The sequence below is a fragment of the Wolffia australiana genome, chromosome 7 (genome assembly GCF_029677425.1).
Source record: "Wolffia australiana isolate 7733 chromosome 7, ASM2967742v1".
NCBI classification, from domain to species: domain Eukaryota; kingdom Viridiplantae; phylum Streptophyta; class Magnoliopsida; order Alismatales; family Araceae; genus Wolffia; species Wolffia australiana.
The window spans coordinates 1951249-1966096 of NC_135841.1; the positions used below are offsets into that span (position 1 = coordinate 1951249).

At 49.9% G+C, this 14848-nt stretch overlaps 1 protein-coding gene and 1 long non-coding RNA gene across 3 annotated transcripts in view; both read right to left on the reverse strand.

Moving 5' to 3' along the window:
- The window catches only part of LOC144705259 (Pseudouridine synthase family protein), a 60589-nt gene that overhangs the window by 30179 nt on the left and 15562 nt on the right, over positions 1-14848 (reverse strand). For both annotated transcript variants that reach the window (XM_078577846.1, XM_078577847.1), the window contains exon 7: positions 10945-11055. In XM_078577846.1, the coding sequence (XP_078433972.1) occupies positions 10945-11055 (111 nt within the window). The remainder of the gene's footprint in view (positions 1-10944; positions 11056-14848) is intronic.
- LOC144705260 (uncharacterized) lies at positions 1338-2097 on the reverse strand. The gene is made up of 2 exons (XR_013582009.1): positions 1944-2097; positions 1338-1602 (listed from the first exon to the last, which is right to left on the reverse strand). It is a non-coding gene; the product is annotated as an uncharacterized LOC144705260 (long non-coding RNA).

Below are 14848 nucleotides of genomic sequence, written 5' to 3' on the forward strand. Positions count from 1 at the left end.
CGTCTCATTTTGAGCAAGAGCACGAAGCTCCTCCTCCATAGCCTGGCGCCAATGCAAAATGAAAGTGCAATGTCCACCGTCTTCGGAAGGGAAGTGGCATCAAGTGAGGTAAGAAGTGCATGATAGGATGGTGAGAGACGGTGAGACGAAATGGATGCCTCTAAGGGATAGAGAGGAGAAGAACGTGAAGAGGGCAGCACGGCTAATGAGGATTCTAGAGGTGGGGAGGACGACTGAGGAGGGGCATCGGAAGAGGACGTAACAACCCGAGGTCTGCGACGAGCGAGTAATACCATAGCGTTTTTCAGGCGGGCATTGGCGGATAGGAAGTGGTGGAGGCAAAGAAGGTGCTGCCGAAGAGGAGAATTCAGCAGCCGGGACAGGAGGAAGCTCCACATGAGGGACGGAGATGGGGGCCGGAGAGATGTCGGGAGGCACAATTTCTGGAGGCGAGTCGGGAGGCACAACTTCTGGAGGAGACACGACTGGCGGGGCCGGAGAGGATGGACGAGAGACGGATAAGGGAGGAGATGGTTGAGGGAGAATTAGGAATTCAAGTGGATCGGATGAGGGTGTTGATGAAGGTGGCTCTGGAGAAGAGGAAGAATAGTAAGGGAGAAATTCATCGAAAGTGGCATCTTTAGTGACGAACCGATGAGAGGGTGGATGATAGCATACATAACCTTTTTGCGTGGAGGAATAGCCAACAAACACGCATTTCACAGCACGAGGGTCAAGTTTATCACGACCAAGGCGATGGTTAGGCGCATAACAAACACATCCGAATACACGAGGGGTAAGATTAGTTTGGAGAGAGAGGGAGGGAAAGGCATGCTGAAGACGGTCAATAGGTGTGGAAAAATCAAGCACTCTAGACGGAAGGCGGTTAAGGAGATGGATGGCGGTGGAGACGGCTTCCCCACAAAGATACTTGGGCACATGCATATGGAAGAGAAGGCTCCGAGTCATTTCAAAGATGTGACGGAATTTACGTTCAGCAACGCCATTTTGTTGGGGTGTATATGGGCAAGAGGTTTCATGGATAATGCCTTTGTCTTGAAAGAAGGTGCTTAACGAGGTATTAACATAGTCTTTAGCATTGTCGGAGCGGAAGCGACGGATGGACGTAGAGAATTGAGTTTGAACAAGTGAGTAGAATTGGGGAATAACACGGGATATCTCCGATTTATTCTTTAAGAAATAGGCCCACGTGAAACGAGTTGCGTCGTCAATGAAGAGGCATAACCATCGAGATCCGGAAGTGCTGTGAATAGGGGAAGGTCCCCACACGTCGGTGTGAATAAGAGAAAAAGGAGTGGAAGAATGAGAAGACGAGATAGGATAAGAAGTGCGATGATGTTTCGCAATTCGACAAGCATTACAAACAAATCGGTCCACAGAATGGCCTTGGAAAAGTTTTGGAAAGAGACGATAAAGGGTAGCAAAGGAAGGATGGCCGAGACGTCGATGAAGAAGCCACAAACGCTCGTGAGAAGCCGAAAGAGAGACTGCCGTAGCAGCAACAGCAAAAGAAGGCGAAGAAGGTCGAACAAGATAGAGCCCCTCATGCTCCTCAGCAATGGAAATCTTCCTCCCCGACACCTTATCACGATAAAAACATGAATGAGGTGAGAATGTAAGATCGTGATTCAAATCGCGAACAAGATTCGACAAGGAAAGGAGATGATGAGTTAGGCGTGGAACATGGAGAACTTTAGGTAATTGCATAGAGGAAGAGATGGCCACACGACAAATACCCGCCACGGTGAGAAGATCGCCGGAGGCCGTTTTGACTTTAGAGGATCCAGAAACGGGTTCATACGTTACAAAAGCTCTTGGATTAGGGGTCATATGAGCGGTGGCACCGGAATCAAGAAGCCAAGTGGAAGATGAAGAGGGATTGTCGGAAGGAGATGGGGGTGGAGGAAAAACGGTGGACATACCTGCGTGGGCCAAGGAACATGAGCCCACGACTGGAGGATCAAGCAAGCGGCGGAGGCGTTCCATCTCTTCCGGAGTAAAGCCGGCGGGCGAGGCACCAGTGGGAAGAAGTCCGTATGGCATAGGCACTTGACCCGGAGGAGGCACTTGGCTGACGGAAGGTGCGACGGTAGTAAGGTTGCTCTGTTGCACGCGCTTCCGTTGAAGTTTGTAGCACGTCTCCTTGGAGTGGCCCCACTTCTTGCAATAATTGCAAAAGAGAAAGGGATCACCCTTTGGAGACTCCTCAGACCGAGTAGTCGGACCACGCGGCAAAGAACCGGGTGGTGTCGTCGTCGATGGGTGCGCCGGAGAGGACTGAGCTACAAGTGCCGTGACCGGGGTCCGCACCTGCTGGAAGCGAGATTCTTCAATTCTGGCACTGCGAAGAGCATCCTTGAAGGTAAGCTCCTCCCGATGGATTAGCTGAGCCCGTAGCGACTCATACTCCGGGTTCAGTCCCATGAGGAACTGGAACACCCAAAGTTGAAGAGTGTACTTGCGATCCACCGAGTGAGGATCCGGTGGCATGTAGTGGTCGATCTCATTCCACAAGGAGATGAGCTCCGTACTGTACTCCATAATGGTCCGGTCCCCTTGCCGCAGATTGGAGGCCCGATGCACCAACTCATACAAAGTGGCGATATTATGCTTCTTGGAGTAACTCTCAAGCGCCGCTTCCCAGACTGCCTTAGCCGACTCCAGGGACAGAAATTCACCCTTAACGCTGGGTGAAATGCTGTCCAAGAGCCAGCGATAAACAATCCCCTCGACATCCAGCCAATCGTAGTACTTCGGATCGGGCCGAGGAGGTCCGGCTTCCAGAAGGTGGCGCATGAGACGCCCTTTAGGGTAATTTGGACGTGCTGGCGCCATTGCAACAGATTAAAGCCAGTGAACATGCCATCTGGCGGCATCCGAGGCAAAGAGAAAGGTCCTGGGAGGAAGACCAGTTTCCGACTCAATAGGCGCCGCAGGTGCATGTGGCGTCGGCTTGGCGTCGAGTTTGGCGTAACCGAGGAGGTCGGAGCTTCAGGTGACCCAGCAGCAGCAATAGGATTCGTCATTGCTGAGATTTGGCCAAAGGAGAGGTGCTGAGATGGCTTGGACAGCACAAACGGCAGATGAAGGCCCAGTCAAAGCAACGCCCACAGTCGAAGCAAAGCTCACGGACGGCAGGCCGGACAAGCGTGCAGGAGGCTAAGGACAGCCAAAGACAAGCAAAGACAACCGTGCGCGGCGGTGGGCGGCCGTGCGCGGCTGTGTGCAGCCGTGCGTGGCGGAGCGCGGTCATGCGCGGCTGTTGCGGTTGTGCGCGGCCGTGTGCGGCTGCGCGCGGCTGCGTGCGGGGCTGTCGCGGCTGTGCGCGGACGTAAAAGCTCTGCGCGCGGCCGAAGAATGCTGCGCGCGGTGTGCGGCAGCTGCGGCTGTGCGAGGGCGACGGCTGAGCGCAGAGGGCAACGGCGGTGCGCGAGATCAGGCTGGCCGGAGAGCTGCCTGAGATCTGAGCGCAGGAGGAGGAGAGTCCCAAGAACCCAGATTAGGGTTAGGGTTAGGGTTAGGGCTCTGATACCATGTTAATAAGAAAATGATTCTCTTAATCTGAGAATAGTGATTACAAGGGTTTATATAGGGGGCCCTAATGGGCCAAAGATAGAAGGGGCCAAATATAGAGAGGGTCAAACATAGAGAGGGCCAAATAATGCTCAACAAGGAGGATGAGGGAACTTCAGGGGTAGGAGGAACACGAGGCTTGCGACGAGCAAGAGTGATACCATAGCGTTTTTCTGGCGGGCAACGGCATATAGGTAAAGGGGCACAACATAGTGGGATAGAGGGATCCGATGGGGACTCTGCAGGAGGGTTCGATGAAGCAGAGGATGGATCTTTAGTAAGGACAGGTGGATTTGGGATTGGTGCACGCAGAGGATCAGAGGACAAGGTGTTCATGGGAATATCAGATGGAGGCTCTTCGAGAGGAACAGGCAAGGAAGGACTTGGGACTGGTGACGAGGGAGATGAGTTAGGAAGAATAAGAAATTCAAGGGGATCTGATTGAGGTGGTAAAGAAGGAGAAGGTGGAGAAGAAGAGGGGTAATACGGAGTGAATTCATCAAAGGTAGCATCCTTGGTGACAATAAATCGACGAGAGGGTGGATGATAACATCGATAACCCTTTTGAGTAGAAGAATAGCCGACGAAGACACATTGGATGGCCCGAGGATCAAGCTTGTCACGACCAAGATGGTGGTTAGGAGCAAAGCAAACGCACCCAAAGACACGAGGGGTAAGATTGGTTCGGAGAGAAATGTTGGGGAAGGAATGCTGGAGACAATCAATGGGAGTAGAGTAGTTAAGTACGCGAGACGGAAGACGGTTGAGAAGATGAATGGCAGTTAGGACAGCTTCAGCCCAAAAATACTTTGGCACATGCATGTGAAATAAGAGGCTCCGAGCCATTTCAAAAACGTGACGAAATTTTCGTTCTGCAACTCCATTTTGCTGGGGGGTGTAAGGACATGTGGTTTCATGGATGATGCCTTTTTCTTGGAAGAAAGTACTTAACGTGGAATTGACATAGTCTCGGGCATTGTCGGAGCGGAAGCGACGAATAGAGGTGCAGAATTGAGTTTGAATGAGAGAGTAGAACTGAGGAATAACAAGGGAGATCTCTGATTTATTTTTCAAGAGATAGGCCCACGTGAAACGAGTAGCGTCATCAATGAATATACATAACCACCGAGCACCGGACGTGCTATGAACAGGGGAGGGTCCCCACACGTCGGTGTGAACGAGAGCAAAAGGAGTCGTCAAATGGGAAGAAGAAATAGGATACGTAGTACGATGATGTTTAGCAATTCGACAAGCATCACAAACAAAGCGGTCCACAGAGTGGCCTTGGAAAAGTTTTGGAAATAAACGATAAAGAGTAGCAAAGGATGGATGGCCGAGGCGTCGATGGAGAAGCCACAAACGCTCATGAGACGCCGAAGGGAACTGCAGCGGCAGCAACAGCGAGGAGACAAGGGAGATCGAACAAGATGGAGACCCTCATGCTCCTCAGCAATAGAAATCATCCTCCCCGACACCTTATCACGATAAAAACAGGTATTAGGAGTGAATGTAAGATCTTGGTTCAGATCACGAACAAGGCGGGATAAAGAAAGAAGATGATGGGCAAGCCGTGGAACATGAAAGACTTTAGTGAGGTTCATCGAAGGAGAGAGAGACACACGACCAATCCCAGCCACAGTGAGAAGATCCCCGAAAGCTGTTTTAACTTTGGAGGGGCCGGAAACGGGTTCATAGGTCACAAAAGCTCTAGGATTGGGTGTCATGTGGGCAGTGGCACCAGAGTCAAGAAGCCAAGTGGATGATGATGACGACTGAGATGATGAATGAGAAGGAGAAGGAATGGTGGACATACCCGCGTTAGCTATAGAGCACGAGCCCACGACTGGAGGGTCAAGCAATCGCCGAAGACGTTCCACTTCTTCAGGTGTAAAGCCGGGAAGAGAAGCACTCGCCGAAGACGCTCCACTTGGAAGAAGACCATAGGACAGAGGCACTTGACCAGGCATCGGTACTTGGTTGACAGAAGGTGCAACCGTAGCGAGATTTCTCTGTTGTGTTCGCTTCCGTTGAAGCTTAAAGCACGTCTCCTTGGAGTGACCCCGCTTTTTGCAGTAATTGCAGAAAAGGGAAGGATCACCTTTGGAGGATTCCTCAGTCCGAGTAGATGGACCACGAGACGAAGCTCCTGCTCCAGTCGATGTGGTCGTCACCAAGGAGCGCGTGGAGGAAGACGAATGTGCTACAAGTGCAGAAGCCGAGGTCTGGGACTGCTGAAAGCGAGATTCTTCAATTCTCGCGCTGCGAAGCACATCCTTGAAGGAAAGCTCTTTCTCCCGGTGTATAAGCTGAGCCCGTACCGCTTCATATTCCGGGTTAAGTCCTATAAGGAACTGAAAAACCCGAAGTTGAAGAGTGTACTTGCGATCCACCGAGTGAGGGTCCGGAGGCATGTAGTGATCAATCTCATTCCACAGAGAAATGAGTTTTGTGCTGTACTCCATGATCGTCCTGTCTCCTTGACGCAGATTGGCAGCCCGATGCACTAGCTCATACAGTGTGGCAATATTAATTTTCTTGGAGTGGCTGTCAAGGGCCGCTTCCCACACGGCCCGGGCAGACTCAAGAGACAGAAATTCACCCTTGATACTCGGTGAAATACTATCCAAAAGCCATCGATGGACCACCCCTTCAACGTCTAGCCAGTCATAGTACTTGGAGTCTGTCTTGGAAGGCCCTTCTTCAAGTAAATGACGTATCAGTCGTCCCTCGAGAGTAATCTGGACATATTGCTGCCACTGAAGAAGGTTAAAGCCGGTGAACATCCCATCTGGAGGCATCCGAGGCAGAAAGCGGTCCAGGTGAAGCCGACCAGTTCCCGACTCAAGAGGTGCCTCCGAAGCATTTGACGTTTGACCCACACTGGGTGGCGTCGATGCTGGCGTCGATGCTGGCGTCACACCGGAAACCGATACAGGCTCCGTCATCTTGATCACAGAATGAAGTGTCACACGAGGAGCACACGGTTGCGGGAACGCCCGCGGCTATTGGCTGCGTGCGCGGCTGAAGAGTCGAGGAGGGAGCGCGGCCGCGGCAGAGAAGGGAGCGCAGCCGAGGAGGGAGCGCGCTGCCGAGGAGCGCGCGCGCGACCGAGAGGAGAGCGTGCGGTCGAGAGGGAAGCGTACGCTGCCGAGAGAGAAGCACAGCCGAGGAGGGAGCGCGGTGCGTGAAGCCGGAAATGTGGCCGGAAAGAAGCTGAGCCGCCAGGAGCAGGTAGCCAATCGGAAGGAGAAGGAGCTCAAGATCGTGGCGAATGTAGAAACGCCAGAGATCGGAGCTACGGTCGAGCCCAGGAACCCGGATTAGGGTTAGGGTTAGGGCTCTGATACCATGAAGACAAGAAGAAAGAACAATTCTTGATACACAAACAAAGATATTACAAGGGGTTTTATAGGGAGCCCTAATGGGCTAATAATAGAAAGGGCCCTTAATGGGCTAATAATAGAAAGGGGCTAATAATAGAAAGAAGAAAAGAAAGGAAAGGAGACAATAATGTCAACAGAAAGAATAAAATATGATTATTGGGCATTGCTCCCAAAATGCAACAGAATTTCTCCCATCTCTCACGATAGAATTCTCTAGGACACCCTAGGAGAGAGAAGGAGAAGACAAGGGATTAAAGAAACAAACATAACTGCTTCAATATTTCTAATGGGGTTCTTTGGCTTATACAGACCAAGTTGTACATCAGTATGGGCTAATAATAGAAGGCCCATTACAAATACAAGAAAGTATCTAAAAAACGAAATATAAAAAAAGAATAATATTTCAGCTGACAATGGGGCAAAATACAAAAATGCCTACACGGTTACTAAAGGACAACTACGGATCTATCTTTATAGCTTGGTCTGGGAGATTTGTGTGGTTCTGGTCCAAGCATCCTTAACATTCTGGCAGGGGTTGAGGTAGGTGTTTCCTCAAGTCCGGGAATTCTTCAAAGCCAAGCTGGGGGACGGCACAACATTCTGATTTTGGCTAGATGCATGGTTGGTTCTACGCACACAAAAGACAGAATTGCCATGCATGTTGGCCCTTGCATGGATCCTCATGCCACGATTTGGGAGAGCAGGGATGACACGTGGAAACTGTCCTCAGTCAACGCCGTTTCTAACCAAAGAGTGGAGGAATATATAAAGATGCAGCAGACCCTAATCCCCTTACCTTGGATGAGAGGGATGCAAGACAGATGGGGTTGGATACACACATCCTTTTCTGTCTGGGAAGGTTACGCGAGGATTAGCCACAGACACATGGGGAAGAACTGAGGATCATCTGCGCGTGTTGCACCATATGGAGACAAAAGATACCCATTAAGGTCAGGTTCTTCTATTGGCTGCTCCTTCAACGAAGACTAGTAATGAAGGATGTTAGGAAGAGGTGGCTGCTAGAAGCCTCAATGGAGTGTCTTATGTGCACAAGCAATGAAGAAGACTGCACCCATCTATTCTTTGAATGCTCCTTTGCCCGAGCCATGTGGACACATCAGCCAACCATGGGGTAGACGTCTCCATAGAGGAGGCCTTTTGGGATTTTATATAGGGAGGTGTAGTGAGGGAGCAAGAGTGCCATGGTTAACCCTTCACTAGGGAGAGGTGGCTCCAAGAAGCCTCGATGGATTATGCTATGTGCGCAAATGACGAAGAAGACTGCACCCATATATTCTTTGAATGCTCATTTGCCCGAGCCGTGTGGACCCACTGATACGAACCCGCCGGTTTGTACAAGGGAGAAGACGGTGGAGGGAGAGTGAAGGCGCCGGGGTGGACGTCGGCATGCCGGGATGGACTACGGCAGGCCAGGATCGGCAGAGTGGACGTCGCCGGAGAGCTCGACGGAGTGGACGTCGCCAAGGGAGAGGAGAGACTACTTGAAGCCAATGAGTTAATAATTCATGTCCTGCCCTCCCACAAGGAGGCTACATAATTAAAGGAAACGTAAAGGAAATGTAAAGACGAAAATGCCCCTAGTGGGCTTAGTGGATCGTATCACCCACCAGCCAACCATGGGGTGGACGTCTGCTAAGAAGAGGCATTTTGGGATTTTATTGAGGGAGGTGTATTGAGGGGGCGAGAGTGCCATGGTTGACCCTTCGCGGTGCTCCAGGCAATATGCCAGTATAGGACCGAGGTCATCTTCATCGAATGGGAAGCATCAATGAGCGATGTTGTACAAGTAGTGGCGAGTATTGCCTCTACATGGTTCAAAAGACCGCAGCCAGGGCACGGGGCAGCCCTTTCGGCCTTATGTGAACTAAACGATCGTATTTATTTATCGCATCGCAAGGGCCACCAATTTCGTGTGATCTCCCCTATCTTTCTTCCAAAGAAATATATAAAGGTTTGTTTCCAGTTTTACGGTGATGTGATTCTTCCTTCCACGTCTCATTAATCGCAAGTCCTCCTGTATTGAATGATCACATTTCCAATGCTCTTCATTACCCCATTCACTCCCTTCATTCTCTCCCTCGTAGATCTCTAGAAGCACTTGCTCTGTCCACAACATATTTTTCAAGGTGATTATTATCGCCAAAAAGGATACCCTTGTCATAGTGCCTCCCTGTGCCAACACCTTCTCTAAGCTGATGCCATCTTCTTTGAACGAACATCCTTCTTTAATTCCACTACCTCCTCTCTTCCATATCAGGATTCCTTTTATTTTGCTTTACCCTCCCTTCTATGTCACCTTCATGTCTACCATTACCAATTGACTCATCCTTCCCCTTCGATATTCCTCAATCCTGACCATTCCAATGCCACCTGGACATTATCCAACCTCACTTCCTGTCCTTCCTCTCCCATATTTTCCTCAGACCCCAGCCACCATTGCCTATAACTCCCTAGCCATGGCCTTTCTTGCCTCCCCAGTGCTCGAGCTCTCTCCTCCTCTCCTTCGCCCACTAATGTTCTATTATCACTGTGATATATGTCCGCTCATTCTTGTGGTCAACATTTCCTAGTCACATGATCCATCAAACTCCTTGCCTAACTTGGATCTCCTCATCGTACTGCGAAAGGTACGTCATTCCACTACTCAAAATCCTATTTTTTGTGTCATGGACTACTCTAAAGTATCTCCCTTGGCTTCAACCTTTCTCAAAACTTTTCCAGTTGTGCCTATCAAGGTGCAGTATTGAGGCCCTTTATCACCCTTAAATAGTTGGCAGCCATGGACGAAGAAAGTAAGCTTTACAGATGAATGCCACTTCTTGGAAGGCATTGGTCAGCTATAAGTGGGTTATAAATACAATCCCAAATCAATGATCACTCAGGCACCAGATTTGGAATGAACAGACAAAGATGGATGGAAAGAGGGAGAGTGAGAGAGAGATATTGTTAAAAAATTGATAGATAGATGATAAACAGAGAGGAAACAGAAGGAATGGTGGGAGAAATGGAGCTCCTACACAGGGTGGCGCCTTTGGAGTTGAAAGAAAAACACTTCACACAAAAAAAAAACCCTTTACGGAGGCTAGGGTTTTGGGGCCCTTTAAGGGGTCCCCAGTACATTCTCTCGTGTGAGTCACTTAAGTAGACTCACACGTGAGAGTCTCATTAAAATGGTCCCACGTGTGACCATTTGATGAGGGGTCACACGTGGGAGTTTTTGAGAGAAGAAGTTCTCCCAGTGGGCCACTTATATAACGTGGCCCACTTACAATGGAGGAAGATTAGAGAAACATAGAAGGAGAAGAAGAGAGAGAGATAGGAGAGAGAGAGAGATAGTGCGGGAGTTCAGTCCAACAGATATAGATGTTTGGATGTGTCCACTATGAATAGAATCAGGAGAATCTTTAGTACACTTGATGAATTATCTTCATCCAACAAAACAAGAATCAAAGCCCCTACTATTTGTTCCGGTCTTTATTCGTAGGAATTCCACAGGGAAGGAATTTACATTAGCATCGCACTGCTCTATTTGCTTGTTAGCCTGACGTCTGCCTAACCAGTACCTTTTTCTTTGGTGTACTCAAAAGGGTACCGTATCAGTTACAAGAGATTAGATAGGAAACAGAGACAGCCCAATAAATGGTTTATGGCACAATTCAACAACTATTCATTCACACATTCCTGATTCAGATTTATGAATCCCCTAATACGTATCGTGTTCAAGAACAGGAGGGGTCTTTAAAAACAAAATATCAAATTCCTCAACTGACACTTGAAAAACATTTGAATATTGGAAAATTCGGAGAGTATAATGGTAAAACATATACTTTTGAAAGGAAAAAAATTAACAGTTTTGCATTCTTAAAGAAATAAAATTCACGGTTTTAGTTTCCTCATTAATAATTCAGAATGGCCATTTGAAAATAATAGAAAATCTATATTATACCTGACCCGTAGAAGAAACACCCTTGTCCGTCCGGCCACATCTAGAGTAGCACAAGTCTGCTCTGTTGATAGAGGACAGCTTTGTTTTGACAAGTGCCGTGAAAATTTCTCCCTGCACACAGAAACAAGAGAATTAAAGGAAAACATAGAAAGCTCACACCATAATGCAACAACAGGGTGCACAAGTTCTGTTAATCCGTAGATACTGATCTTTAAAATGGGTATTAATGAGTCAGATACTCTACTTTGGAATGAGACCCTCTTTAAACTACACATAATATAGCCAGAATATCTTGGATCAACTTCCAGAATTTTTCAATGATGTACCATGAAAGCACTGGACCTGGGGGATGGATTTTGTTAGAAGTCAAGAGGAGATTTCTGTTCTAGTCTTTGTTCAGGATTTTAATGAAATTTTATTTTAGCCAGATGACATGCAATGAAATGTATAGCATTTCTAACTTGACATTGTTGTACTGGCTACCATACCCTGTGTTACGATCCCGATCGGAGACCGCAACTTTCACAATGTAATTTGTCCGAAATTCTAATGCAATTGATAATTCAAGATCGTTGTCCTAAAGAGAGTAGAGAAGGTGAGGGAAGTTCCCGGGGTAAGAGAAGACGGGAATGGTAAGGGAAGGGAAGGCGAAGGATCACCAAGAAGGAGAGTGTTCCACGAGCAGACTGGCGACGCCCACCTGCGAGAACGAGAAGATGTCACGGAGAGGGATAGGGCGAGAGAGAAGTGGAGAGGCTAGGAGGAGAGAAGAGAGGGAATGCTCACAAGTGGTTTTTTCCTGTCCTCTGCTCTCACAAGTGGAGCCTTAAATGGGATCGACCGTGGGCTAGGCCGACGTCACCGGCTGGGCCGGTGCCGTGCCTTCCTCCGAACATAAACGCGTTGGTGGATCATATCAATGCTCCCCCCTGGTTTGACCAGCTTGCCCTCAAGCTGTAAGTCAGAGAATTGATCGCGAAGTGTTGCAGCCCATTCCCAATTGGCTTCGGAAGATGGAAGGCCCTTCCAGTGGATGAGAACCTGACAGCCATCTGCGTAAGGACAGAAGGCCGATATCTTTTTGTGGAGGACTTGCCAAACTCGAGCGGCCGAGAGATGTTTGGGAAGTGGCTGGGGAATGGCGTTGACAGGCGCGGTCCGCTTGAGCTGTGACACGTGAAAGACTGGGTGAATGCGGGCGTCCGGCGGCAGTGCGAGCTTGTGGGCGACAGCACCCATGCGCTGAGTGACGGCATACGGACCAAAGTAGCGGGGAACGAGCTTCTCAAACGGCCAGAGTACCCAGGACTGCATGCGGTAGGGGCGGAGCTTGAGGTAGACCTGATCGCCTACGGCGAATTCCACCGGTCGCCGATGCTTGTCTGCCTGGGTCTTACATGTGCTTTGGCACAGTCGAGGTGCTGCCTAAGAAGGTCGAGATGGGCATCCCTTTCGCGGAGGTGCTTGTCCACATCGTTGACGGGAGAGGAAGCTGAACCATAGCGAAGGAGAGTGGGGGGTGGACGACCATACACTGCTTCAAATGAAGTGGAATGAGGTGTTGTAACTCAGTTCAGCCCACTGCAGCAAAAGACTCCAGCGCTTGGGTTGGTCGCCTGCAAAACAACGGAGGTAAGCTTCGAGACTCCGGTTGAGCACCTCAGTTTGGCCGTCCGACTCCGGGTGGTAAGCGGAGCTGTGACGGAGTTGGGTGCCCTGAAGGGAGTGCAGCTCTTGCCAGAAAGTGCTCATGAATATGCTCCCCCGATCGGAAATAATAGTCCTCGGGGTGCCATGCAGCCGTATCACCTCGCGGATAAAACAGTCAGCGACGTCCTTAGCCGAATAGGGGTAGCGGAGGCCGATGAAATGGGCATACTTGCTGAGGCGATCCACCACCACCAAGATGGAGTCAAGGCCATGTGACTTGGGGAGGCCGTCGATGAAGTCCATGGATATATCTTCCCAGATGCGCGTCGGCGTGGGAAGCAGCTGAAGGAGACCCGCCGGGGCAAGCGTAGACACCTTGTTTTGTTGGTAGACATGGCAGGCATTGATGAAGGTCTTGATGTCGCACTTCATTCTTGTCGAATAAAACTGGGAGGATATGCGCTTGTAGGTTTTGAGGAAGCCACTGTGGCCGCCCACCAGCTGTGTATGAAAATCATTGAGCACCATGTCGATGAAGTGGGAGAGCTTGGGTAGCACCACCCTGCCATCATAGAGAAGTGTCTTGTTAGAGAGGGTAAAATGCGGGGAAGGGGCTTGGCCTGCTTTGATTGCTTCAACGATAGGGGCGAGCGTTGGGTCCTCAGTCACGGCTTGTCGGATAGCACTTAAGTCGTCCCAGTGGGACCACGAAATGGCCAGGAGGACGAACTCCGTGGAAGGGGGAACACGGGATAAGGCATCCGCAGCCACGTTCTTGCGTCCCGTTTTGTACTGAATGGTGAAGCGATACCCCAATAGTTTGGAGAGCCACCGATTGTAGTTGCCTTGGACCTCCCGCTGCTCCAATAAATGCTTGAGACTTTGTTGGTCGGTGCGGATGATAAAAGGTTGAAAGATCAGGTAATGGCACCATTTGCACACTGTTAAGGTCCGATGAAACACGTCAAATCTTTACGGATGTGATTCAAAATTGAAGAAAGAATTGTAGAACTGGTCACTCTGATCTCAGATCGATGAATCAATAGTCAGGCATCCAATCAATCAAAAGAGGATCAACGATCCCAATTTCGCAATCAATAACGATCAAACGCGTGTGTAGAGTTCACTGATTTGCAATGGAAGAGAACAATCCGTAAGAGGGATAGAGGGGCACCCTGGATCGGGAAGATTGCTGTCCGGATCGGGCAGCACCAGCGTCGGAGGATCTCCTGTCGCTTGCAAGTCGCTAACCACTTCTTCATAGTCTTCTCAGCTCCTTCTCTATTTATGGCGTCCAACTTCAGCGCCTTTCCCGCGCTTTTATTCTAATGTTCACACGTGTCGGATCAATCCGCACGTGTGGTGTGAGTGGAAATAGCCATTCTCCTCTTCTTTGTTTGGTACATTCTTGGTAGAGACTTATCACGCACCACCAAGACGATGGCCATAAGCTCGCGCTCGTAGGTCAAACAAGCCGGAGATGTCGGTGGAAGGGCTTGGCTGAAATAGGCCACCGGCTGGTCATGTTGCATGAGCACTGCGCCTACTCCCACGCCGGATGCATCTGTCTCCAACACAAACTCGTGAGTAAAGTTGGGGAGAACGAGTACCAGAGCAGTGGAGAGAGCGTGCTTCAGGTTCTCGAAGTCTGCTTGGGCCTCGGGTGACCATGTGAGCATGCCCTTCTTGAGGAGGCGCGTGAGAGGCCATGCAATGGTGGTGTAGCCCGCGACGAACTGCCGATAGTATCCCGCCAGCCCGAGGAATCCGCGAAGTTGCCGGAGGGTGAGGGGCGGCGGCCGCTCACAGACTGCGCACGCCTTTTCGGATTCTATGGCAACTCCCGCAGAAGATACCCAATGGCCCAAATATTAGAGCTGTTCTTGCAGGAAGCACTTCTTGATGTTGAGGAAGAGTGAGTAGGCATTGAGGAGCTGGAGCACTTGTTGGTGATGCTCAATATGTTCGTCCTTGGAGCGGCTGTAGATAAGAATGTCATCAAAAAAGACCAAAACAAACGTCCAGAGGACGGGCTTGAAGACGTGGTTCATCTGGGCCTGGAACCTGGCCGGCGCGTTCGACAACCCAAAGGGCATAACGAGGTACTCGTAGTGCCCTTGATGAGTTCGAAACGCTGTCTTGGCAATGTCGTCCGGATGCATTCAAATTTGGTGATATCCCGACTTGAGGTCGAGCTTGGAGAAGAATGCCATGTCGTGCAGTTCTTCGAGGAGCTCGTCGACCACGGGAATCG